This window comes from Mastomys coucha, unplaced genomic scaffold, assembly GCF_008632895.1.
Source record: "Mastomys coucha isolate ucsf_1 unplaced genomic scaffold, UCSF_Mcou_1 pScaffold15, whole genome shotgun sequence".
Lineage (NCBI taxonomy): Eukaryota > Metazoa > Chordata > Mammalia > Rodentia > Muridae > Mastomys > Mastomys coucha.
The window spans coordinates 10,445,505-10,472,291 of NW_022196897.1; the positions used below are offsets into that span (position 1 = coordinate 10,445,505).

The window sequence follows — 26,787 nt, forward strand, 5'->3', positions numbered from 1 at the left end:
TCTCTCTCTCTCTCTGTGTCTCTCTGTCTCTGTCTCTGTCTCTCTCTGTCTTTCTGTCTCTGTCTCTCTGTCTCTGTCTCTGTCTCTCTCTCTCTCTCTGTCCCCTCTCTTTCTCTGCCTCTACTCCCTTCTCAACCCCCCTTCTCATGCCCTAAAACAAACTTCATTTCATTTTATACTAGACCGATTGTATGGCTGGTACCTGGGGGGTGGGAGTAGTGGGGAGGAAGCAGATGCTTCATCATAGGCCTGCTTACAAAACATATCATCTAGATTGTGTGCAACGTCCCAAATATAAGGAGTGCATTAGAGACAGAGATAATTTTATATTAGGTTCATATGTTGTATACCCCAATTCAGTTCACAGAAGCCATATTCAACTGCACCCAAACACCTGCTCCAGGATCAGGCACCCTCCTGGCTAACCTAGTTGGATCAAAAGGATCATCTATGAATTATGTGTGTCTTCTTGATAGATTATTAGGGGTCAGAGTTTAGCCACACAACAGTGTTAGAAGCCTCAAATGACTTCACCTCTATTTCCTAGTTAATCTTGCAGCTTAGCTAGTACAGCTTGGTGATTTTGTGCTTGTGTTGGAGCTGAGGATCTAACACTGGGATTTGACTACAACAGCAAAGTGCTCTTTTGCTTATACCACAACACACTACAACTTCTTTTTAAGAACCAGGCCTTTTGTTTTAATCTAGATAATTTTTACATTAAAAAATGCCCAGCAGAATTGGGTCTCCCTGTGGGTTATTCCTGTTTCCCTACCTGCAAAGGAAGATCACCAAAAACAATCTACCACAGGTCGTAGCATTGTCAAAAGAACATGAAAGTATTTATTGCTACACTTATCTAGGCAAAACCTACCTGTTGGATTATTTCATTCACTCATTCATTAATTTGTGGTGTTGGGATGCTAAGTTATTAAGCATGTTAGGAAAACACCTAATCACTCAGTCAAACCCCTAAACAACAAACGTTTTTTTCTTTGATAGTTTCATACATGTATAACCTCCATTCTTAACACAGATATATAATATGAAAATAATGTGCTCAACTTTAGGGTTAACCTTTTTAAGTGGATTGCAAAACAAGAAAAAATGATTCAGAAAATTACAGCTGGTTTATTTCTTCCTAGGAGGGGAACTGCGAGGAGACGGGGGTGATACGGTCGAGATGTAAAATGAATGAACGAACGAATGAATGAGAAAAAATGTCAACATGGGAACACAGTAAGTTTCTTCAGTCTCCCTGGTGTTTCATTACCTCTCATTGCCTCCACCTGTTATGGCAGAATGATTATGAGCACGTATATCATTCGATGAAAGTGTTATAAAAATGCTGTTTCAATATTAGAATAAATCCGACATGCATCAGGCAAAACGAACAAACGAAACAACGACAACGAAAACATTTTCTTGCTAGTGTGTATCCTGAGCTGCACTGTTTGCATTAGCAAATACGGGGACGCAGGTCGGTAATCTCAGCAGCAATAGGCTGAGGCAGGATGGTGAATTTGAACCCAACCTGGTCTTCACAAAGCCAATCTGGTCTACACGGCGAGATCGTCTAAAGAAAAAAAAATTAAAATTTGTGTAGTTAATTACACCGAGAATTGGTCTCCAATATCCAGATATGAACAAAATTGTCAAACTATGCATGTATACATCTCTAAGGCTTTCAGGACAGAGTCCAAAAGCTATGAGATCAATTTAGCTTCTGTTTCAGAATAAACCCTTAGAGCAAATTAGAGGAAGTTGGCACGTCCACTCGGAACTTGGCATTGCAGAAACCATGGCCTCGGGGTTAGCAGGCACCGGAACCAGATTTCTGCACGCTTTGTCCCGCGTAGGACAACAGTTCGGACGCACATTTCTGGGTAAAAGCGGACGCGGCTACCGGCCGGAGCCAGTGGCTCGGAGGAGGGTCAGAGAGTACAGGCGACCGCGCGGGGAACCGGGTGGGGAACAGGGTGCGGCTTCGCGCTTCCGGTGCCCAGCTTCCGGCTCCGGGTCTGGGCCTGGGGCAGAGGCGGAGCCACCGCCCGCCGCGACTTTCAGACTCGCGCTATGGCTATGCGCTGGTCGTGCTGGCGGCGCGGTTGCTCCTGGAGGCCAGCGGCTGTCGGAAGCTCGCGGCTGGGACGCCCTGGCTGTGCGGAGCCGCTCCGGACGTGCGCCACCTCGGACACCCGCGCGCAGGTGAGGCCGGGACGCGCGCGCTGTCAGCGGCGTAGAGGTCACCGTGCCAATGACAGCCGGCGACCGAATGAATGGGAGGATGCGCACGTGCGCCGGAGCCTGCAGTCCCTCAGGGTGGGACGCCCGGGAAACGGGACTAATCGCGGAGCCCGTTGTGCGGAGCTTGCTGGTCGGGCATCCAGGGGACATTGGGGCTGAGGTAGAGGAAGCGGCAGAGCGCAGCCCTTTTAAGAGAGATGCCGGGGCGGACGGGGTGTGTAGGAAAGACGCAGATACAACCAGAGCCAAAGGAGACCTCTGATCTCACTTCCTAGCAATTTCGGATTTCGGATCCAGTTAATCTCAAAATTCGGAAAGGGTGTTGTGGCGACGCAACGTGATGCTAGCCAGGGTGGACTCTACTTCAGTTCTGCAGGTGCTTACGAGAGAACGCACTCCTGAAAGGCTCTGGAAGGACACTAGAAGGAGAAGAGCCGAAGGGTGTCATGAAAGACCTTTGACTTCTTTGAAGTAAAATCATTATCTAAGCAGTAAGCGTGATTCCTTGAAACTCTCTCCTACTGCATTTGGTTCCAATTTCATTTTCTTTAGCCCTGTAAATGGCTCTCCACTTCTGTGTGAGTTGGGTCAATCCGTGCCGTTGGCTTTACCTGCAGCATCTACAGACTGACTTTAGAAGTTAGTGGTTTTTCACTTTGGTATTTGGAGACCTTTCCAGCCACCAAGTAATTGTATGAGTAATTAACCTCTCATCTAAAAAAAACACCCACCTCATAAATTTTAGTAAGATTTGGTACACTTCATATGTCAGTTGTACTTATCAAACACTATACTAATAGGAAATGTGTAGCATTTATAAATATGTGGTTTGAACTAACTAAAGTAGATGCATATAACAAATTATCCAAAAAAGAATTTGCAGAGAAAATGCAAGTTGATCTAGATAGAAAGAATAACAAGAGAAAGAGAGTGTGTAGGAAGAGTCTTAGAGAAAGCTAGGCTTTGTAGGGATCTGTTTTAATACTGTAAGGTAGACTTTAGAGGATTTGGGGCTTCATCTCCATAGATGCAGACATGTTTTGCAGAGAGAGATGAATCTACCACAAGATGCCACTGAATACTTTGGCCTTGGCTGTTTCTTGAAAGAAAGAAAGAAAGAAAGAAAGAAAGAAAGAAAGAAAGAAAGAAAGAAAGAAAGAAAAGAAAGAGAGGAAGGAAGGAAGGAAGAGAGAGAGAGAAAAGAAACCTTATCCATGAAAAGAGTGTTTTTCTGGAAAGAATCTTTGTCATTGACATCCATATCCGTCTCCTTGAGCAAAAAGGAAGACTACTTGATGGTCCAACATCGTGTTTTTCTCATTCATGTGTTAATACTTTCTACTATAAATATATTAGAATTCAGGTATCTACTTCAGACATGAATGCTTTCATTACTTCAGGTCTCTCAAAGACTGCAAGTCTTAGGGACAATAACTAAGCCAAATTTGTCTCTCCAGCATGGTATCATACTGTAGCCCAGAGTGGCCTGGAATTTACTGTCAACCTGAGCATGGCCCCAGATACATTATAGTAGTCTTGCCTTAACTTCCACCACCATCCCTATCCCTAGAGCAATGCATTAGATCTAAGTGACCACACCCAACTGTGTCATTAATTCATATTGAACATTTTCTCTTATTTTAAAAGTCGATTCTCAACTAGGTCTGTAATACCAGCATTTGGTAAAAATGCAGGAGGATCAGGAGTTCAAGGCAATCTTTGGCTACAGGGTGAGTTGAATACCAAACTGGGCTATATGAGACCTTAAAAACATCTTAAGGGGCAGAGTTGACTTTCAAAGAGAGTAAATGATATAGAGAGGGAATAGAATCAGAAGTGGAAAAATTATTTTCACTGCCAGCCTCAGTGAGGCCCAGAACTGGTTGCACAGCTTCACTTTAATACATGATTCTTTCCCTTTGAAAACACTGCCCCAAGGTAGCTCTAAATAGAATACAGGTTGATTTGAATAAATACTGCCCTAAATCTTTGCTGAGGACCTGAGGGTATAATTGAATAAATACTATCTTGTGTTTCTGTGGAGCTAAGAGTTATAGTTCAGTGGTAGGACACTTGTCAGTCATTGGCAAAGTTCTGAGTTGAGCCCAAGGACTGCAAAGTAAATAAAAATAAATATGCTGTATATTGGATTCTCACCCAAGTAACATACATATATATATGTGTGTGTGTGTGTGTGTGTGTGTGTGTTTATATTTTTTTTTCTTTCTAAGAGTAGTTATGGAGATAAAGATGTCACAAAGTGGCCCAGCAAAAATTTTTTTTATATTTTCACCATGCTCTGTCCTCTAAAGATTGCAATTAATAGTATTTAAGCTACCTAGTGGCAGAGAGTGCCCTGTATTAATCATGCAGTTTTAATTCTTAGGTTGAATAGATGTAACTCTTCCATTAAGATGTCATGTGCTATGGCAGAATGGTACACTAATGGTAACCCAACACTTGAGAGGCCCAGGTATAAGGATCAGTTCAATGTCAACTTGGGCTGTGTAATAAGATACTGTCTTAAAGCATTGGTGGGATGCATGGTCCTTATTTATATGTTCCATAGTAAAGCATTACATTTGTATAAATGAACTACTTAAGGAGACCAAAAGAAGTAAGTAGATTATCTAAAGAGTGGCCTGTAATCCTAGCTACTATGGAGATTGAGTCAGCTAGACTGTGAGATCAAAACTAGCTTGTGCTACATATCAAGACGTCCATCCCAAAAGGGAGAAAGTGGGCTGTCCTGTAGTAAAATCAAAAGAGAGAGCTCTTGCTATGTTGTGGGGACATTATAATTTTTTATAGCACATCAATGTTCTTAATGATTTAATGAATAGATAATGCAGTAGTAGAGACCACAAACCTCAGTCTTGTTGGCCACTGTTTAGCAAAGTCAACATTTGTGTTCTTTTAACAGCTAAAGCAATATATGGTTCATTCAGGCAAAGTCAGAAAATAAATACCAAAAATGAGTAGTAACTAAAGCAAGACCTCCCCCACACACACATACACACAATCCTATTTGGTTCAAAATAACTACTTTAAACTCTGGTTTTGTCTCTGTGTTTTACTTTTGGGTGCTTACATAGAGGTTTTTAATGAGATGACAGTATACACAGTTCTGAGGGTATTTTTTGCTTATAATTGTAATCATGCTTGTCAGTCAGTTCTTCATTCTTGACTTTTCTGGAATCCAGGTTTATAACTTTTAAAATAAGTGGGTTGGTTAGGTCACTCTGTAAAAGCACCCAGTTGTCAAGCCTAATGAGCTGAATTTGAGCCTCATGATCCAAATGGTGGAAGAAGAGAATCTTCAAGTTGTCTTCTGACCTCCACACACGTGCCATGCATGTGCCTGTGTACAAGCAGATACACACTAAATAAATAAATGAGTAAATGTGATTTTAAGAACGGAGTTATGGCTAGATGTGGATATGATGGTGCATGCCTTTACTCTCAGCACTCAGAAGACAGAGACAGTAAATCTGTGAGTTTGAGGCCAGCTGGGAATACATAGTGAGATCCTGTCTAGAACAAACAAAACTAATTATGAAGCTCTGTGAAAGAAAAAAAGGTTTTAAAATATAACACTATAAAACTTTATTATCAAGAAACACAGTTTATTTTCATATTCATCCTTTTTGTCAAGAAATATCTTCACATATTTTATATAGAAGCCTTTGCCAGACTAGACTAGTAAATTAGTAATTTTTAAAATGCTTTCATCCTGTCTTTAAGAATAGTAATATATGAGGTAGAGACAGTAAAAGCACTATTCTGAAAGACCTGCCTTCAATTGCCAGCATCCACATGGCCTATAACTCCAGTTCCAAGGGGTTCTAATACCCTCTTCTGGTCTCCTTGGCACTGTACATATGTGGTGCATAGACATATTGGGAGAAGTTGGCCAAGTTGCCTCCTGATTCTCCTGCCTCCTGATCTTTCCAGGAGAAGCGAAGCAAGAAACCAGGGAACTGGAGGCAACCAAGCACTTGAATGCAATATGCATGACAAGACTCATTTTTATTATCACAGTTCCTTTGATAACAGGAGCTTACAGTTAAGCAGAGAATCCTGCTTCACAGCCCTGTATGTTCAAGATAATATAAAGTACAACATCATTTATCTTCTGAAAAACATCTGAGATATAGGAACATCATTTATCCTAACTATCCTCTAGAAATTGAGGAAGGCAATTGTTGGCATTCCAGATTCCCTTCTTGAAAAATACCAACATTGGATGTTCCTATGCCTGTGTCATAAATTCATTATATCCCTATATAATCTTGTCAAACCGAAATACATACATTCAGCCTAAACACCCATGCACATAAAAATAAATCTCTCTTTTTTTAAAGAATAGTAATATTAATTGTTAGAATCAGTATTTGTTACTACCACAGAATTGTTTAGAAATGTTAAACTGTAATTCTTTGATAGTCTCTCTTAGCCTTTTTTATGTATTCCAGGCTGACCTTGAACTTGTCCACCTGCTCCCTTGACCTCAAAGTGCTGAGATTACAGGTATACACTACCATGCCCAGGTGATTCCTGGATCTTTGATCATATTATCAAAATGCCCCTGAGGTTGGTAGTGGTTTGTTTGTGTCATGCAAAGCACATAGTCTACCTCTGGGCTGTACTCCTAGTCCATTCATTTACTAATCATTACTTACCCAGAAGCACCATTTCCAACTATGTTTAATAACAGTAACAACACAGGCATTGTGTAAATGTCAGTTCCTTCCTTAATGGTAAGATCTTTTCCTAACTGTCCCAGATGATACTTTTGCATTTGTGTGTTTTGAAAATTTAAAAGATACGCTAGAGGCCAGCCTGGTCTACAGAGTGAGTTCCAGGAAAGCCAGGGCTATACAGAGGGACCCTGTCTCGAAGAAAAGAAAGAAAAAGAGATACTTTAGTCTTCCCTGTTCTGTGACCAGTCTTAGTTAAATGGAAAGAAATTGTTTTGGTGCATCTTTTCTAGTGTAGAAAGGTAGGAACAAATATGGACGCACCTTAACAAATATGGGCCCAGCTTTTAAAGGAATGGATGTATTGTTACAGATATATTTATTTTCTTCTTTTTTTGTTTTGTCACTGCTGGGAATTAGACCTTTGACCTCTGAGGACGAAGCAACTGCTCTTCTACTGAGCATTCCCTAGCTCTCTTTATTTTGAGATAAGGTCCCTAAAAGAGTCACTAAAAGTTGCTCAGGATGACCTTGAACTCACTGTCCTCTAGGCCAACCTTGAATCTATGATCCTCCTACCTCAGCTTCATTAGTAGCTGGGATTACAGGCCTGCCACACTGAGACTGACTTCTGCTTTCCTCTAATTCCTGTATTCTGATATGACACATGTCACCTTTATAATCAGGTAAGGGAACTTCTAACTGTCCTTTTTCTCTAAGATTTCCAACCTTTTATAAGTGGCTGACTAAACAATATCTTTGAGTTATGGGGATATTTGTTGTTATGAATGAGTTTTCTAGGAATATTCTCATAGGTTTCTTCATACTTTTGTTTTACAGATACCCTATTTTAGTCTTATGAAGATTTTAACATCTGCCTCCCCAAATATGCATAGTATATCACAGTAAGTTTATAATCCTTATTAGAGCTACAAAGGTAATCACTGCTAGTAAACTTCTAAATTTTATTAGGCTAGGCTAACAAAATGTTTAAAAGTCATGATAGTCTGCTTTATGTGATCACTGCCATTTCAAAAAATGTGAACATAGTAAAACTTGAATACTCAGAATACAGTGAACATAATATAATCTTTTTCCAATGTTGCCTGTCAAGGTCCTGTTCATTAAAATCACCTATTATTGTATTATTTAGCAAGATTAGAATTCAGTGTGTGTTTTTGAATTATGGTGACCTTTGCAAATTCGTATTTGATTTCTAGCAAGTTGCCTTCATTTTTTCCACCATATAAATATGCATGTGTTTGAATTACTTAAAAATGGGGTCATGTGCATTTCCACTCACCAGGTTTCATCAAAGGACACCAGCAAGGTGCTGTTGTAGTCAAACTCAGAGTGGTGAGAAATACAGTGATCCTTTTAAACTTGGCTGGAGAGACTTGAAAGGTCTGTATGAAGACATTAGAAAGGTAAGGCTTTTATTTTCCTGAAACCTGTTAACACTTTAGAATTAGAAACCAACACACAATGCAGCCATTTTATGGTGGCTCACACCTATAATCCCAGCACTTGGGAAGCTGAAGCAGGAGAACCACTGAAAGTTCAAGTCTAGTCAGGGTGATATAGTAAGTTCCAAGCTAGGCTAGGCTACCACATGAGACCCTGTCTCAAATAACAAACAAATGAAAAGGTAGCCATGCCTGTGCCTACTCAGTTTGCATATATCAGGTTTCATGTTACCTTAGGAACAACTGTGTGAGCCTGATGCTGGACAGCATGGGGGATATAGTACATGTTACTGTTCAGAAAGTTGTTATTGCAGAGTTGGAAAACTAAAGAAAATAGGTACGGGGAGCATATGCCTGTTCAGTATCTAATTCTGAATGCCATTGCTAAGCTGCTCCAAATATGATTTTCTTCTTTCAACTCATATAAATATCATGTGGATTATATAACACTGCTCAGTGTGTGGATTGAATTATGGCAAGCCTATTCCCCTGGTCCTCTCATAATGTCATATGTCAAAGCAAATCATGACCTTAGCCCAGTATATAGCCTCTGTGTCTGTAGGTTGCTAACACTGATGTGAGTTGTGCAGTGAAAAACAAACTCAGATAGGGCCACAGATCTGGCTCAGTTGGAAAAATGTTTGCTGTGAAAGCATGAGGGTCTGGGTTTGATCCCCAAGACCGTATTAAAAAGCTGGACCTGGTAGTTTACTTTTGTTATAGTGATAGAGATAGGTGTGTAGGTGGCTCAAAAGCCAGCCAGCCAGCCTATTCTTCTTGGTGAACTCCAGGCCAGCAAGAGACTCTGTCTCCAAAATGGAAAAGTAAACGATACCCAAAGTTGTTGTCTGGCATGCATGCACAAATTAAAAAATAAAAATGAATAAAATCCTTCTCCTAAATGTTCGTATGACTCTCTGTTAACTTAGTACCCCATTTAGAATTTACCATCTTTTCCCTGAATATTCTAGCCTAATGCCTCACAACAGAATAGCAGTGTCACAGAGGACTTTGTACATTCTAGGCAGGTGCTCTATCACCTAGTAGTACCCAAGCTCTTGTGTGGTGCTTTGTTTTGAGACAGAGACTCCCTGTGTAGCCCAAGCTGGACTTGAATTCATGATCCTCTTGTTGTACCTTCTGAATGCTGGGATTAGAGAAATATTCTACCACTGTCTTTCATATTCTGGATTGTTTGTTTACTTAGATTATTTTAAGGTAAGCTCTCACTATGACTCCTCTGGGCAGACCTTGAACTTCCTGTGTATCAAGATGGCCTTAGACTCACCATCCTCCTGTCCCCGGAATGCTGGAATTATTAACATGTGCTACCACACCCAGCCTATCCTCATTTTCAGAAGAACCATCCTAACACTGTGTCAGCCTCCTTCCTTTCCATCACAGTATCTGAACCCCTTTGCATTACGCCATCACTGCTTGTATCTTTCTTTCCAAATCACAGGAGCTGCCTCTTACTGAATGCAGTGAATGCTTTCTTCTTTCCCTGCCTTAGCCCTTTTTACTACCATTTTCCTTCCTTGAAACTGTTCCTGTAGCTTCCATAATTTCCTGAGTCACCTAGTCTTTAGGCCATCCTCTGTTGATTTCTGAGATCTTTTATCTCATCTACCCTATACTTCTGGAAACCCCACTCCCATATATACATACATACATACATACATACACACACACACACACATGCACACATATATGTAAATATATACTTATTTCATTTCTACTCTTAATCCCCCAGATATCTCTATTCTAGATTGAATTGTCTATTCTAAACCTATACAGCTAACTACTGAGCATACTACTCCATGAAGTATCTATGACTATGTCAAACTTAATATGTTTGAAATGCTGTTCTCACCCCATATGTAGTTTGGTTTGGTGTTTTGTTTTCCTCTCTGGTATCCCCGATTATTGATGGGATCACCTAGAATCCTTGGAAGAGCCCTTGGAACCTTCTTGTCCTTTTGTCCATGACCTTCTTCTATCTCTTGCCTCCAGACCCCTTCAGGCTCCAGGATACACTATATCCTCCCTTCTAGTTCTCTCTTAATCTCTTCTGGCCTGAACTAGTCTTTCTGTGTGTTCCCAGAGTGGTTTTATTTACCTTGGGTGATATTACCCATTTTACTGTATTGTATTAACTCTAGTTATTAATCTTGTCCCATCTAGACCCTGGACTCCTTGTGGGCAAGGGTTGTCATGCTTATCTTTGACACTTGTGCCTTTATCTTAGTAATTGCGCTCCATAACACAATTACTTTGTGTGGCTCTGATTGAAGACATGTTCCTTGAGTGGCAGATATAACAAATACACACCCATGAGGAATCCTTTTTATTCTTCTCAAGTCAAACCCAGCCAGGGTTTCATGAAGCTCATCCCCATGCAACAACATTCACAGTTTCTGCCCCACACCAATCTCTTCCTTTTTCTGGACTTTTGATGTTACCAATGTATTACCCACTGAATCAGTCTTTTGGTTTGGGGTTTTTTTCTGTTTTGTTTGTATAGTTTTGTTTTGTTTTGTTTTTGAGGCAGGTTCTTATTATGTAGCCCAGCTCATCCTTGAACTCATACCATCCACCTACAGCCTCCTAAGGGCTAGAATTAGTGAGTTATAAGCATGTATTACCATTTACAGCTTTTCCCCCTGTTTTTTATGCTTGCGTTTTATTGAATATTATTTGTAAAAACAGGCACTATTATATTTTCATAAATAATATATAATTTGCATTGCTCATGTCTTTTTTATCTTCCTCCTCCCACTTGTTTTATTTCCCAAGTACATCACATATTTTGGCCCTACTTGCTTCCCTCCTTTCCCCTTTCTCCTCCTCTTGCTGTTCTACATAGTTTCATGTGTTTACTTTTAAAAAGAAATTCGGATCTACAAGTGAGAGAAAAACATCTTTTTCTGAGTCTGTTTTGTTTCACTTAATAAGGTGAACACCATAATTTTATTCTTCTTTAAGACTGAATAAAACTCCATAGTATATGTGTATCACATTTTCTTGATCCATTATCTCTTGATGGGAACACAGCCTGGGTGCATACTTGGCTGTTATGAATAGTGTTCCAGTAACATGGACATAAAGTATCTCTGGGTATGTTGGCTTTTGAGTTCTTCAGGTATGTACCCAGGAGTGGTATCACTAGATCACATGAAGTTCCACTTCTAGTTTATGGGGTTTTTTTGAGGAGTAGGTACATTCATATTAACTTCATAGTAGTTAGACTACTTTACATTACTGTCAATAATACGTGGATTACACATATGAACACACATCCTCACAAGCATTTGTTGTTTTTTGTTAGCTAGTGTGACCAGAGTATGAGGAACACTAATTCTTGGCCAGATGTATAGCTAGTGAAATTTTCTCCCATTCTATAAGTTATCTTTTCACTCATTTGTTTCTTTTGAGTTACAGCTTTTTATTTTGATGCATTCTTATATTTCAGTTTTTGTTATTATTTTCCAAGCAACTAGAGTCCTGTTGAAATCATCAACTATGTATATCTTAAAGCATTGCCTGTGTATTTTCAGTTTTGGAGTTTCAGATCTTAGGTTAAGGTATTTGATTCATTGGTTGTCTTTTGGGGGGATAAAAATCGGGGCTGTAGTTTTATCCTGCTATATGTGTATTTCCTTTGTTCCAGCCTTGTTTGTTGAAAAGGATTTTTATTTTCCAATATGTTTTGGCCATTTTTGTTAAAAATGAAATATCTGCAGCACTGTGGGTTTAATTCTGGATTCTTTATTCTATTCCACTTTATGTGGCATTAACTGAAATTGTATCAGTGTATAAGTTTTTTGTTTTGTTTTGTTTTGTTTTGTTTTGATTTTTGGAGGCAGGGTTTCTCTGTATAGCCCTGGCTGTCCTGGAAGTCACTCTGTAGACCAAGCTGGTCTCAAACTCAGAAATCCGCCTACCTCTGCCTCCTAAGTGCTGGGATTGAAGGTGTGTGCCTCTGTTCCACTTTAAAGGGATCGGTTTTCGTGCTAAGTACTGTGATTTGTTACTGTAGCTCTAGAGTATACTTTGAGGTCATTGGTCTTGACTCAAGGTTGCTTTGACTATCTGGGGTCTTTTGTACTTCTATGCCCCAGCCCGTGGAGCGGTCAGACAGGGTCTGGGGGTCCACCTGGGAGAGAATGAAGGGACAAGAGATGCAAAGAACAGACAGCAAGTCAAGAAGTCTGATCAAGCTGACAAATTTTAATTTTTCCCACCCCGGTTATATACTCATTGAAGCAGGATAGGGGGTGAGGGGAGGGAGTAGGGTCGCTTTGTCTCCAGGGAGTACAGGTGCTCTCAGGACCAGGAAATTGGCTAGGTGAAAAGTTCAGCAAGGGGAACAGAACAGAGTAGGTTGCTAGCTACCTGTCCACAAGATCCATAGCTGTTTGTTCCCCACTGGACTGGTAGCTAGGCACCTGTCCGCATGATGGATTGCTAGATACCTAAATGCAAAATCTATAGCAGGTATTCTCATAACAAAATGGGTTGCTAGATACCTAACAGCAAGATTTATAGCTATTTATTCTCATCTGTGCTAGTACTTTCCCACTGAGGCAGCTGTTAATTTTCAACTGGGTTAGTTTCACAGAGGCCAAGACTTTGTACCACTAAGTACTTATGGCTGACAGAGCAGTTAATGTTCAAACAAGGTTGCTCCCAACACTTCTATATGCATTTTAAGGTTTTTTTTTTCTGTTTAAAATATAGTTAGAGGGTTAATGAGATCATTCAGTGGCTTAGGGTGCATGCAGCCAAGCTTGGCAGCTGGAGTTGAATTCTCCAGGAACTACTTGGTGGAAGGAGAAAACCGACTCCAACAAATTGTTCTCTAGCCTTTACATCGGTCATGGCAAACATGTACATGCTCAGTAATCATTAAATACATAGATAAATGTAACTAGAAATTTGAGCATAATTGAATTAAATCTATAGCTTTTCATGTATAGCCATTTTCATTATCCATGAGTGAGCCTTCCATTTTCTAGTGTCTTTTTCATTGCTGTAAAACATTTACTGTAGAGCTCTTCCCCTTCTTTGCTTAGGCTTAGTACTGTGCTGAAACTTTTATCATTTCTGAGTTTTCTGATGGGGTCTTGAGAGTGTTATATGAACAATTGAACTGTATTTAGGGATAATTTGGCCTTTTCCTTTACTATCTGTATCCCTTTTCTTTCTTTCTTGTCTTACTTATCTAGCTAATACTTCAAGCACTATATTGAATAAGAATGGGGAAAGTGAATAAATATTCTTTTCTGACTTTAGAAAAAGTGTTTTTTGAGTTTTTCCCATTTAGACTAATGTTAGCAACTGGTTTTGGTTTGGGTTGTTTTTTTTTTTTTTTTTTTTTGTAAACATTATTATATTGAAGTATGTTTCTTCTATTCCTAATTTTTTCAGAACTTTTAAAATATTCTGTATTTTAAGTGTTTGTCTCAGTTAGGAATGGTGGTGTGTTCCTGTTCCTCAGCACTTGATAGGGAGAAGCAGGAAGATCTTGGCTTCTAGGCCATCTAGGGCTTCACAGCAAGAGCACAACTCAGAGAATCATAGTGCTAAACTGTCTCCCCACCTCAATAGTAAGTTTCCCACAGTTAAGTAAATCATGCCTTTTCTACATTTCTTCTGTGAATCTTTGAAATGTCTTCTGCTAAATAAAGCCCAGACATACATACTTACTAATCTGTATTTCATCCTAGCTGTCTGTCCTCCTGTCTGTTGACTCCCCATCGGGTTCATTCTTGATCTGCTTCATAGGCTCCCACACATTATATTGTCTGTCCTCTGCCTTCCTCAATGCTTCCTCTTCCGCTTTCCCTTCTTTGTCCTGTGGTCACTGGCTACCCATCAGAAAAGGGGCAATACTTTTCCTAGTACTGATACCATACCACTTGGGGCAAAGCCATATTCTTTTTTTGTGTTGAATTTCTCAATTGAAATGAGTATACTAGCCGGGCCGTAGCACACGCCTTTAATCCCAGCACTTGGGAGGCAGAGGCAGGCAGATTTCTGAGTTCGAGGCCAGCCTGGTCTACAGAGTGAGTTCCAGGACAGCCAGGGCTACACAGAGAAACCCTGTCTCGAATAACCAAAAAAAAAAAAAAAAAAAAAAAAAAAAAAAAAAAAAAAAAAGAAAAGAAAAGAAAGAAATGAGTACACTAAAATAAAACTGAAGTTTTGATGAAAATAAGATTCCTATCTGTCTGCATGTATGTCTGTAATGCCATGTTAACAAGAAGGAAACTTGTATTTCAGGAGCTGCACATCTCCACCAGAGAACTGAAGGACATGTCTGAATACTACTTTGATGGCAAAGGAAAAGCCTTTAGACCGATTATTGTGGTGCTAATGGCCCGAGCGTGTAATATTCATCATAATAACTCCCGGTCAGTTACTTTATTTCATGCTTTTGTTGTTGTTTTGTTTTTTTTTTTTTAATTTGGAAAGTTGTCTTTCATAAGTTTATTAATTTCTCACGTAAGAAGCAACATCTGAGACTTCACTAAATCATGTGTAGAGTCTGGCTTACTCACTGAATAAGCATCCCTTTACAAGCTTCTAGGAGTACACAGTAGAAAACCTGAGTTGCAAATAAATACATTAGAAACATTTGAAAGCCAGTTATTTTCCCATTAGAAAGTAAAGAATCCCAAGATGTGTAGCTTTTTATTTAATCATTATACATATTGACAGTTAACCCAAAGCTTGTTTTAATGTTACACTGTGCTATTATCATGGACATATCTTGGATTGAGTGCTTTCTTATGACCCTCTTTGTGCAGAAGAGAAATGTTTAAGCAAAGCATGATGATTCTCAAATCAGTGGAAGGAGAGGTCCTTGGTCCTGTGAAGACTGGATGCCCCAGTGTAGTAGAATGCCAGGGTAGGGAATTGAGAGTGGGTGGGTTAGTAAATGGATGGGGGATGGGTTAAGGGGTTTGGGGAGGGGAAATGAGGAAAGGGGATAACATTTGAAATGTAAATAAAGAAACTAATAATTTTTTTTAAAAAAGTCTCCTGTGATCTGGAAATACTAGGAACTGCTATGTTTTGAACTGTGAAATTTAATATATGATATATATTATAAATCATATAAATAAAATTATATAACCATATAATTTATATAATATTGAATATTATATAAATATTATATAAATGCAGTATCTTACAATTGATGTTGGGGATGGAAGCAGTTAGGAGGCTGAGTTCTAAAGCTTTGGGTAAGATGGGCCACCACAGCATCACATTTTAAAATCCTATTTAAAGCAAGATTAGAAGATGCTCACATACCTATGTATAGTGAGTGCCTGTGTCATTTTCACAATGGTATTTGTTATGATTTTCTGCTGAGCCTAAGGGATTAAAATGAACACTATTTATGCAGATGTTAAATTAGGTCCTTAAAGGAAAGGTCATTTGTCATGCCTTTCCCATTCCTCCCCTCATAAGACACAACACTATGATAAACATTTACTGAGTACATGAGTCAAATGGTACACTACATACATAATTGGTGTAGAAAGGAAAAATACTGGCTCAGGATCCCCAAGACTAAGTTCTCAGCACAAAGATTTATTTACCCCTGAGGAACAGAGGACAGGGAATAAAAGACAAAGACATAAGTAGAGGATCCGGGAGAAGGAAAAGGGAATGAGAGCTAGAGAAGAGAGGTATTTGTCCCAGAGGATAAAGGACTGGATAGAGAGGAGATGGACCTGGCACATAGGAAAATGGTGGTTTATAAAGGTAAAAGGGTAAAGCTGTGTTAAGATAAGGTGTTTAATTTTGATTAGGCATATTAAGTAGAGGGCTTTGGAATGCTGGACTTTGCTAGCTGGATTTTGATAGTCAGCCTCAGGAGGAAGAAATGGCCAAGCAAAAGAATAAACCTTGGGGGCTAGTTTCAGGAATGTAATCTAACAGTTTTTAGCAAGGCAGAGGGGGAGAAGGACAAGGCCTGCCACAGTCATGTTTGCCATGCTTGAGTCCTTTCAAATGTACTTTTCTAGTTTGATTTATCAAAATTCAGTGTTTTACAATTCCTATACATGATAATATAATAATGACTGGTTCACAAGAAGCCAGAAACCCAGGATACACACTTGTAGTCCCAGCTTCTTGGGACTGAGGAGAGAAGACTGCTTAAGGAGTAGTTCTATTCTGAGAAAAAGAAATTGGGGCATTCCTGCTTTACTGTTAAATTAATATCACCATATCGCCTTGCAAATTCTTTTTTTTAAAGATTTATTTATTTTATGTATATGAATATACCTGTCACTGTCTTCAGACACACCAGAAGAGGGCATCAGATCCTATTACAGATAGTTGTAAGCCACTATGTGGCTGCTGGGAATTTAACTCGGGACCTCTAGAAGAACAGTCAGTGCTTTTAACCACTGAGCCATCCCTCCAGCCCCTTCCTTGTGAGTTCTTATCCTATAATTTATAAGGAGAAATGAATTTAGAGATCCAACAAAGTTAAATATTAGTTAGAAGGAAATTATTGGTCATGTCATTCATTTAATATAGTTTTTAAAACTTTGCACGGTAGCATTTGGTTCTTTAAGATATATTTTGATTACTTTTTAGAGAAAGAGAGCAAGAGAGAGAGAGAGAGAGAGAAAGAGAGAGAAAGAGAGAGATTTAGACAGAGAGAAAGAGTGAGTATATGTCCTAGCATTTGATTCTTTAAGACATTTTATACTGGGGCAGAAAAGAACATTTCTTTTTCTCATAGAAGACCTGGGTTCAGTTCCCAGTCCTAACATGGACTAACATCAATAACTAGTTTCAGAAATCTGACACCCTTTTCTGCCCTTGAACAGGCACACATATGGTACCAGGCATACATGCAAGCAAAACGCTATGTAAACAAACAAAAAATCTTCATACATTGCAAACCATATTTGTAAAATACATTTATTTGTGTGTGTGTGAAGTGTGAGGGCACATGCATCCTAAAGTATGCATGTGGAGGTCCATTGCAAGTGTCTCTTCTCCTGATCCACCTGTGGTTCCATGGATTGAAATGTGATTGTCATAGCTGGGTGTTTAGGGTCTATAGGACAGCCAACATTTTTATACAGTTTCTCTTAGAGAAATAAAATTCTTTATCCTAGATCCGATATCCAGTTTTCACAAGATGATTGCTGAGAAGGTTCTAGGCGGCGTCTGTTAAAAAGCATTGCTTTCTGTTAATTAGAGATATGCAAGCCAGCCAGCGCTCCATAGCCTTAGTTGCAGAAATGATCCACACTGCTACTCTGGTTCATGATGACGTTATTGATGATGCAAGTTCTCGAAGAGGAAAACATACAGTTAATAAAATCTGGGGTGAGAAAAAGGTATGATGGTTTTTATTGTTACTTTGAAAAATCTTACCAAACCACATGCTTATGGGATTGCATTTGCTTTTCGGATGTGTAAAATATACTTGTTTGAATGTGGTCTTTGAAATTCCAAAGAAGAGTTTGTGTTATAAACAAACTCAATGATTCTCCTTAGTCTCTGTTGTTTTTTCATGAATTTTTTTCTAGTTATAAGGGAAAGCATTTTCATGAGTATTTCTTGTGGATTCCTACATTTTTCTGTTTGACTCAGATTGCCTACATTGACTTGAACCTATAAGCATTTGTTAACTTGCTGCATGTTCAAGAGTGTCAAAGCAAATAGAAACTACAAGACAAGAGAAATCTCAGAAATAGTGTTCTAGCATCAAAACTTACTATAAAGAGGTCCTAATAAGATTTACTGTACATACAAGCGTATGCACACACACATAAATGCTTTTATATTTGATATATAGAGAAAGAGATTTATTATTTTATGGGTATGAGCATTTTGCCTTCATGCATATATACATGCCACTTGCATGCCTGGTGCTCAAGGACACCAGAAGAGGGCACTAGATCCCCCAGTACTGGGTTTACAGGAGCTTAGAAGCCACCATGTGGGTGCTGGGAATCAAGCTGGGGTCCTTTGGAAGATCATCCAGTGCTCTTAACTGCTGAGCCATTTCTCTGACCCCTGTATATTTATTTTAAAACTTATTTCCTGTTTTATTAGGATTGCTTGAAGAGAATATATAAAATAGATACTTTGGATTGAGGATTTATGGGTTATGGGTTAAGTTATGGGTTGAAGAATGAAATTGAACAAATGAAAAAGAGGATGTGCAGGCTTTCCTTCTGTGAGCAGGCCTTTTGTAAGCAAGCATTCACCCACACATGTGCCTCCATTAGCAGTTTTACATAGTTGAGAGCAAACCAAAGCACATGAAGCAAATCTACCCTCTTACATTGTTCTGCACATAAAGCATATGGTTCCCTCCTGTTTGTCAGTACCTCATGTACTTTAATTGGAATGAATTTTTGCAAAATGGTGAGTAATTACTAAGCATATACTAAATAGCAGTATTCTAGATATTAGAGAACAGAAAACTACTAAAATGGTTATTTTGGAAATTCTATTACCTTGGAGAGGGATGTAGCTCTGTTGTTAGAACTCATGCTCAGCATATAAAAGGCCTAGATTCAACCACTGGCATTTCATGAGTGAGATGTGGTGATTGAGTGTCTCTAATCCCAGGACTCAGGAGGTGGAGCAGAAAGGTCAAGAGTTTAAAGTCTGCTTTGCCTACATAGCTAGTGGAAGACAGCTCAGCTTGCTTGTTTGCTTGTTTGCTTCTCTCTCTCTCTCTCTCTCTCTCTCTCTCTCTCTCTCTCTCTCTCTCTCTTTCTCTCTCTCTCTTTCTTTTTTCTTTTTGAGACAGGTTTTCTCTGTGTAGCCCTGGCTGTCCTGGAACTTGCTGTGCAGACCACACAGGCCTTAAACTCAAAGTGATTGCCTGCCTCCATCTTCAGAGTACTGGGATTAAAGGCATGTCTCACCACTTCTCTGTGACAGCCTAGCTTTTTAAAACATAAAAGCCTATTAGTAAAACATTCTGTGAATTCTAGGATTTCTGTGTAACAGGGTAGTTACCTGATACATACGTTTAATGTGCATTATAGTGTACAATATAATTTGACTGTATAATTTTTAACTGATAATTTGTTCTGGGCACATTAATATCCTGGGTATCAAACCTAGGCTTTGTGCATGATAGGTAAGTGCCTAACTACTGAGATAGCTGTATACTTTTTATCTGTGATGTTTAATTCTTCTTTTCTAGGCTGTTCTTGCTGGAGATTTGATTCTTTCTGCAGCATCTATAGCTCTGGCACGGATTGGAAACACAGCTGTTGTATCTATGTTAGCCCAAGTTATTGAAGATTTAGTGCGTGGTAAGTTGATCCCAACTTTTCTTTTTTATTTAGAATATCGTTTCTGGTATTTAGCCAGGCAATAAAATCATATCTCAAGTAACCCTTCTCCTTCTTGATAGGTGAATTTCTTCAGCTAGGGTCGAAAGAAAATGAGAATGAAAGGTTTGCCCACTACCTTGAGAAGACCTTCAAGAAGACTGCCAGTCTGATAGCCAACAGTTGTAAAGCAGTATGTACGTTCTGTCTTTTTTCAAGTCGAAAGAAGCCAACATTTATTTCTTGGTGGCTAATTCTCCTAGAAACATTTAATTAGAGAACCTTAAAATAGCATCCTAAAATTCCAGATATCAAAGAGGAACTATTATATCCCAGAAACTTTATGATGTTCTCACTTTCATTGTGTTCTTTTGGTATGGTATGGAAATAATGAACTTTTCTGTCATATTTCCTCCCCCAAGAATCAATCAAATATTTCCCAGTCTAGGCTGGCAAGATAGCTCACCAGAGAAGCACTTGCCACAGAAACCTGATGTTAGACATCTGGGACCTAAAAGAGGACAGAAGCAATTCCAGGAACTGTGCTCCACTCTCTACACACGTCATGGCATACATGTATCCATATTCAAACATGTCACACACTCGTAGATAAAAGAATGAGGTCAAGATATTTCCAAATCAAACATATATAAAATTCTGAGTAACTCTTTATCACAGTTATCACATGATATTTTTGACATTTTACCTGTTCAGTTATGAAATACTGAATTATCACATAAATATTTACCTGAGAGAAAAACGCTTTAACTATTACATTGTACTAGTTATATACTTGTTCACAAATAGTAGATCTAGCCAATTTTATTATATCTCCTATATGTAAGCTATAATTTTCAGAGTATAAATTAAATAGTAACTTCTTAGTCTCTGGTCCTCTTTTCCTCCTGTCTGTGCTGTGTTCTCTGCCTCTCGGTGTTATAGAAACATTTAAATCACTGTCTTTTAATCTGTGTATTAAAATATGTAATAGTCATTGTTCACAAATAACAAACAGTCTCTCTATAAAACTGTTCTGTAAGAAGCTGTGTTTAATGATGCATAACTGTACTTCTAGCCCTTGGAGGCAGAAACAGGAAGATTTTATGCTCAAACCCATCCAGGGCTATATAGTGAGTTTTAGGCCACCATGGGCTATAGATGTCATCCTGTCTCAAAAACAAAATGTTGCACATGTGTGTGTGTGTGTGTGTGTGTGTGTGTGTGTGTGTGTGTATGTATGCATGTTTGGGATATATATATATATATATATATATATATATATGTCCATGTATATATGTATGTATGTATGTATGGGACATTTCTGATATATATATATGTATATATATATCAGAAATATGTGGGTTTAGAGAAGAAACCTGGGCAAGCAATGGTCCCACGTAATAGTCCTATGCAATCATGGAAACAAGAAACATATAAGGTCAAATGTAAATTGTCTTAGACCACTCTCAGAAAATTATAGTAAAAGGGAGCCTTCTCCTAGCCCTTTGACAACAATACCTCTATTTTGTCATGGTTCAAGAAACATACTTGTGGGCCATAATGAAAAAATGAGGACAACATATTCTTCATAAAAAGATCTAATTGAAAGAGATGTGAATTGCGTAGGACAGGCTGGCCACAATCACAGCTCTTTGTCTTCCTGAAAAAACTATTACATTTCCACTTGGGAGAAATTTCAAGTATACTGGTTTTTAAGAAGATATGAAATTATGACATATCTTATAAATGGGTATCATAAAGTTGTTACATTGATGCTTTATTATTAACTTTTGGTTGTCAAATCTTACAAAGTTTATCCTCAGAATGTTTGCTGCTCTTAAAGAGGACCTAAGTTCAGTTCCCAGCACTTAAATCATGCAGCTCACAACCACCTATAACTAAAAATTCTGACACCCTCTTCTGGAAGATCTGTCTTCCTAGACCAATGGAGAAATATGCTCCTGTTATCCAAATCTTGAGGCTGAGACTAGAGGATTGGCATAACTCCAAGGCTAGCTAAGGGTGTGTATGTTAGGGGTGCAGGAAAGAAACTACCAAGGCAGCTGCTCCATTATCAGGGGGATGGTTTCTATCATGAATAAGAGAAAGAAAATACCAGAGACATTTGGAAGAGTTCAGAACAGAGAGAAGAAAAAGTAGTCTGGACTTTGAAATGTATAACAGGTACTTGTGATTAGGGACTATAGGTGCTTAGAGTCCATCATGGCCTTTGACATGAAGCCATGGGTACATGTCAGCGGAGTTATATGTCCATTCTGATATCCCTTCTGCCAGAGGCAAGGGAAATTACTCCCTTTGAGGAAGGAAAATCTGTTTCACGGGTTCCTGAGGGATGCTAGACTTTTATCTAACTACCAGAAATCCTACTATATCTAGCTTTAGCTCATTTCTGATATATGAATTGCCTGAGACCTTACACATAGTTAAAAAAAAAAAAAACTATATAAAAAAAGGGAACAATCTGCCCTCAGGAACTACTAGTATGTTAAGAGAAGTTCATTGATAGTTAAGAGAAGTTCACAAGTTTGCTGCTGCAGTTTAGAAACACTAAAGATGCTCATTTCTAAAACACCGAATGAGCATTCTCTGGGTACAAAGGAGCAGCTCTGCATAGGACAAGGAACTAATTCACACAGTGGTGTGATCTTAGGGATTCGTGTCACCAAGGAAAGGCATCATTACTACTCTGCTTAAACAGCCAAAGATAATGTATGTGTAATAAGAAGCGCCTGTGTTTTTCAGAGATAATCAAGTAATCAGGTCCTATGAGATGCCTCAACAGGTAAGGTGCTTGCTACAGCCTGTTAACTTGAGTTCGGTCCCTAAAATCCAAGTAGTGGAAAGCCATATACAGAGACACATGTACACATAAGCAAATGCATAATAAATGCAATAAAAAATAAGCAAGTAACCAGTAGACGTGTATTTTAATGTGGTTCAATTCTGATTAAAAATGAAATAGTCTAGCACTAAGACTAAAACTTAGTGGTAGAGCATAGCCTACCATGCATAAATTCCTAGGTTCAATCTCTAGTATTAGCATCCCCTGCCCCCAAGAAAACTCCAAATTTTCTTTTTAAAAAGGGAGAAAGGGAGAGAGAAAGAAGGTAAAGTGGAAAAACAAAATGAAAGAAGTGTTCTATACTGGCCACAAGGAGGTGTGTTAGCAGTGTTCCAGAGCTGTGTATTAGGATAACAGCAAAATCTCAATTCAAGCACTCTGAATACAAGTTCTATATTTAAGTGACCATGAGGGGAAATATTCCAGAGGTGTTAGGTATTTAAAATGGCTATTTTTATATGCTCTTGGTATTTAACATGCAAACATATGGCCAAAGACATTCTTCAAAGGGAATTAGACATGCCAAAGATGGGAGGTAAGAATTTGGAGATAAAGATCATTACGGAAAATTGCTTTGTGCCCTTAAATGATATTAAAATAGGATTGATGTTATTTTCAAAACATGGTTCACCGTTTATTTGTGTACATAGTCATGCCAAATGCACTCTGTAGCTGATAGTTAAAACCATGACTTGTTCCCCAGGAATCTGGTGGGAATTAGACAGCAACAACAAAGCCCATCTCTCCCTTTCTTGTATGCATTGCCATCCCCCTCTGCTTCACCCAGCACATCGGTCTTAGTGCTTTGCAGTCTTCCTTCCTGTTTCATTTTGTATAAGTAAGATACATACATATTATTTCCTACTCTTTATATCCTCTAATAAGTTAGTAGACTACTTACTGTTTCTTCTGGCTGCCCACCTACACTATATTCTGGATGATTTCATTTTGATTATAGAATCTTCACTTTAAAAACAGCTGAACAGCCAGGCAGCAGTGGCACACGCCTTTAATCCCAACACTTGGGAGGCAGAGGCAGACGGATTTCTGAGTTCGAGGCCAGCCTGGTCTACAGAGTGAGTTCCAGGACAGCCAGGGCTATGCGGAGAATCCCTGTCTCAAAAAACCAAAAAAAAAGAAGAAGAAGAAAGAAAAAACCAGCTGAACAGAGTGAAGTGTGGTGATGCACATCCTTTTTTTTTTTTTTTTTTTTTTAAATGCCAGCACTCAGGAAACAGGAAGGTAAATATTGAAGTTTGAGATACACTTGGTCTACATAGCAAGTGCCAGGCCATCCAGGACTATATAGTGAGTCCCAAAAGAAAAACAATCACAAAAGAAAGAAAAGAAAAGAAAACCCCATGGTTGTACAGTATCTGTTGTGTGGCCATAGCATCACTCTCCTGTATACAGGCATTTAGGATCTCAGTATAGAGTTACAAACCACATGACCTGCTTGTGTATGTGTCACATGGGGCTTGCTTTCAATATGAAGGTAGAGTCAATTATATGTGTAGTTTTGTTAAGCACCACCAGATTTCCTTGCGTAAGGCCATGTGCATCATTGTCAGCAGCTCCTAAGTATGTCCTCCTTTACCTGAGGCTTCACTAACAGAAATTATACTAGATTTTTCTATTTCCGACAATCCAGAATTACATTTCTCGCTTCTTGAGTGAAGCCAAACATCATTCAGATCATTGATGGCTATTTGTGGCTTTGCTTTGTTTTTTATTATATTATTATTTGAAGAGGTTCCTGCCATAGCATTTGTGTGGAGGTCAGTAGCTTTGTTGAGTTGGTTCTCTCCTTCCACATTTATGTGGCTTCTCAGGATTTGAGCCCAGGTTACCAGCCTTTTTGGGCAGAGTACTTATAATTAATGGCTACTTCCTCTCTTCCCCCCTTTCTTCCCCCCTTCTCTTTCTCTGAGTTGTCTTTGTCTTTGACACATTTATACTGCGTATTTGCAGGGGGCTTGTTGTTATTTTGTTTGAGGCAAAATTTTGCCATGTATCCCAAGCTGGCCTACAACCAGTGATCTTCCTGGTTTAGCCTCTGGATTACTAAAATTACTATGTTCAAGATCACATTGCAGATCTTTGTGATACAATGTTGTATATGTTTCTCTCTATTTGTTTACTATATTTATAATGGAACAGACTCAAAGTCTCTACAGTATTTTGTAATCTTTTTATTATTTTTTATATTTATGGATGTTTTGTCTGCCTGTGTGTCTGTGCAGTTCCCACTGAGGTCAGAATAGGGTGTCAGATACCCTGGGACTGGAGTTAAAGATGGTTGTGGGCCAGTATATAGGTATTGGAATTGAACCCAGGTCCTCTGGAAGAGCAGCCAGTGATCTTAACCACTGAGCCATCTGTCCAGCCCCTCTAGCTCCTTTTTGTTTGTTTGTTTGTTTTGTTTTGAGATTGAGTTTCACTATGCGGCCCTGGCATCTGGAATTCTGTTTGATGAGGCTAGCCCATGAATCTATAAAAATACTTCTGCATCTACCTCCCAAGTGCTAAAGGAAAGATGTGTGCCACCATGCCTTCTATACTATTTTAAATAAGACCATAACACATAAAATTTGCCTATAAAATACCTCTAATTTATGGTAATATGAGTATATATTCCAAACATAAAAGAGATCCTGGTTAAACTTTGCCCCTCCAGTGCAAGCAATGCTACTCAGACTTTCTGAGATGAAATGCATGGGAATGTGGTGTTAGGTATGGTCCTCAAAGCAGCACTGGGGCACAGCCCAGCCTGACTGTAGCATTTGCTTCAAGCAAAACAATTAGTCAAGCTCCTCTTTGGTTTTATCCACTTCCAGGAAGATATTAGGCATCTCTCTGGTTTTGAGTCAAGCAGTGTCATACAACTTACCTTCTTGCCATTTTGTGCAGTGTGCCACTCTGTATCTGATTTTATACTTGTGACTGAGGTTTTTTGTTTCGTAACTTTAATGAAGGGAATCAGGACTCTTTTTAGAGTGCTCATCAAGCTGAACAGAAATTTTGACTTGTCAGCATGGAAAGGAGTAAAGCTTAAGTACTTGATAGTGCTAGCTACATGTATCACAAATGCTAATTCATTGACTATATGAATATAAGACGTTTTCCATTTTTATTTTTTGAAAGAAATCTTCTATTCCTGGCTTCTATATCTGTCTTTATGTTGAAAAGATAACTGGGTGGTGGTGGCGCACACCTTTAATCCCAGCACTGGGAGGCAGAGGCAGGCAGATTTCTGAGTTCGAGGCCAGCCTGGTCTACAGAGTGAGTTCCAGGGCTACACAGAGAAACCCTGTCTCGAAAAACCAAAAAATAAAAAGAAATTTAAAAAAGAAAAGAAAAGATAGCATTAGTCTCACAACTGGAGTTTTTTTTTTTTTTTAAGATTTTATTTTATTTATTTTATGTGTATAAGTACTCTGTAGCTGTACAGATGGCCATGAGCCATCATGTGTGTGGCTGCTGGGAACTGAAGGCAGGACCTCTGCCATCCCCACTCACTCTGGCCCTGCTCGATCCCACCCAACACACTGTAGCTGTGTCAGACACACCAGAAGAGGGTGTCAGATTTCATTAAGGGTGGTTGTGAGCCACCATGTGGTTGCTGGGATCCGAACTCAGGACCTTCGGAAGAGCAGTCAGTGTTCTTACCCGCTGAGCCATCTCACCAGCCCCTGGAGATTGCTTTATTATCAGTTATTTCTCCTTGGGGGGGGGAGGGGGGAGTCATTTTGTTCTCAGTTCAATATATCCAGCTGGCTGAAACTTGCCTTTCTTGGGTGGATATCTTGACTTCTTTTCTACATTGACCTTCATTGTGGCCTCACAAAGTACTTGCAAAGAATAGCCCTTCCTGGGCTGCTGTGGATCACAGGCCTTTGCTTTTGAAAGCAGTAAAGACATGGCTGGAGAGATGGCTCAGCGGTTAAGAGCACTGACTGCTCTTCCAGAGGTCCTGAGTTCAATTCCCAGCAACTACATAGTGGCTCATGACCAGCAGTAATGGTATCTGGAAGCAGTAAAGAGCTTTACCACTTACTCAAGTAAGTGGCTGTGTGACCTTTTGGTGTGTGCAATTTAGTCCTGCTTTGCCAGCATTACAGCTACATATGTTAAGTCATCTAGAAGCATTCCCAGGGCTGAGTGAGGTTGAGCGCTAG

The 26,787-nt window shown here is 39.1% G+C and overlaps 1 protein-coding gene, 1 long non-coding RNA gene and 1 other non-coding gene across 7 annotated transcripts in view; 2 read left to right on the forward strand and 1 right to left on the reverse strand.

The window, feature by feature from the left end:
• Positions 1–1,118: 1,118 nt before the first annotated feature.
• LOC116089769 lies at positions 1,119–2,239 on the reverse strand. Its single transcript, XR_004118466.1, has 2 exons — positions 1,879–2,239; positions 1,119–1,576 (listed from the first exon to the last, which is right to left on the reverse strand). It is a non-coding gene; the product is annotated as an uncharacterized LOC116089769 (long non-coding RNA).
• Positions 1,973–26,787, forward strand: part of Pdss1 (decaprenyl diphosphate synthase subunit 1) — a 36,993-nt gene continuing 12,178 nt past the window's right edge. The window contains exons 1-8 of one of the 5 annotated variants that reach the window (XM_031369178.1): positions 2,104–2,208; positions 2,616–2,738; positions 7,788–7,852; positions 8,254–8,374; positions 14,699–14,829; positions 17,646–17,787; positions 19,617–19,728; positions 19,830–19,939. In XM_031369178.1, coding sequence (XP_031225038.1) covers positions 7,806–7,852; positions 8,254–8,374; positions 14,699–14,829; positions 17,646–17,787; positions 19,617–19,728; positions 19,830–19,939 — 663 coding nt within the window. In that variant the 5' untranslated portion in view covers positions 2,104–2,208; positions 2,616–2,738; positions 7,788–7,805. Of the gene's footprint in view, positions 2,209–2,615; positions 2,739–3,911; positions 6,778–7,787; positions 7,853–8,253; positions 8,375–14,698; positions 14,830–17,562; positions 17,788–19,616; positions 19,729–19,829; positions 19,944–26,787 lie in introns of those variants that run through there. The other 4 variants (XM_031369179.1, XR_004118465.1, XM_031369175.1 and 1 more) reach the window with 4 other exon arrangements.
• On the forward strand, positions 8,872–9,005 carry LOC116092724. Its single transcript, XR_004119446.1, has one exon. It is a non-coding gene; the product is annotated as a small nucleolar RNA SNORA42/SNORA80 family (small nucleolar RNA).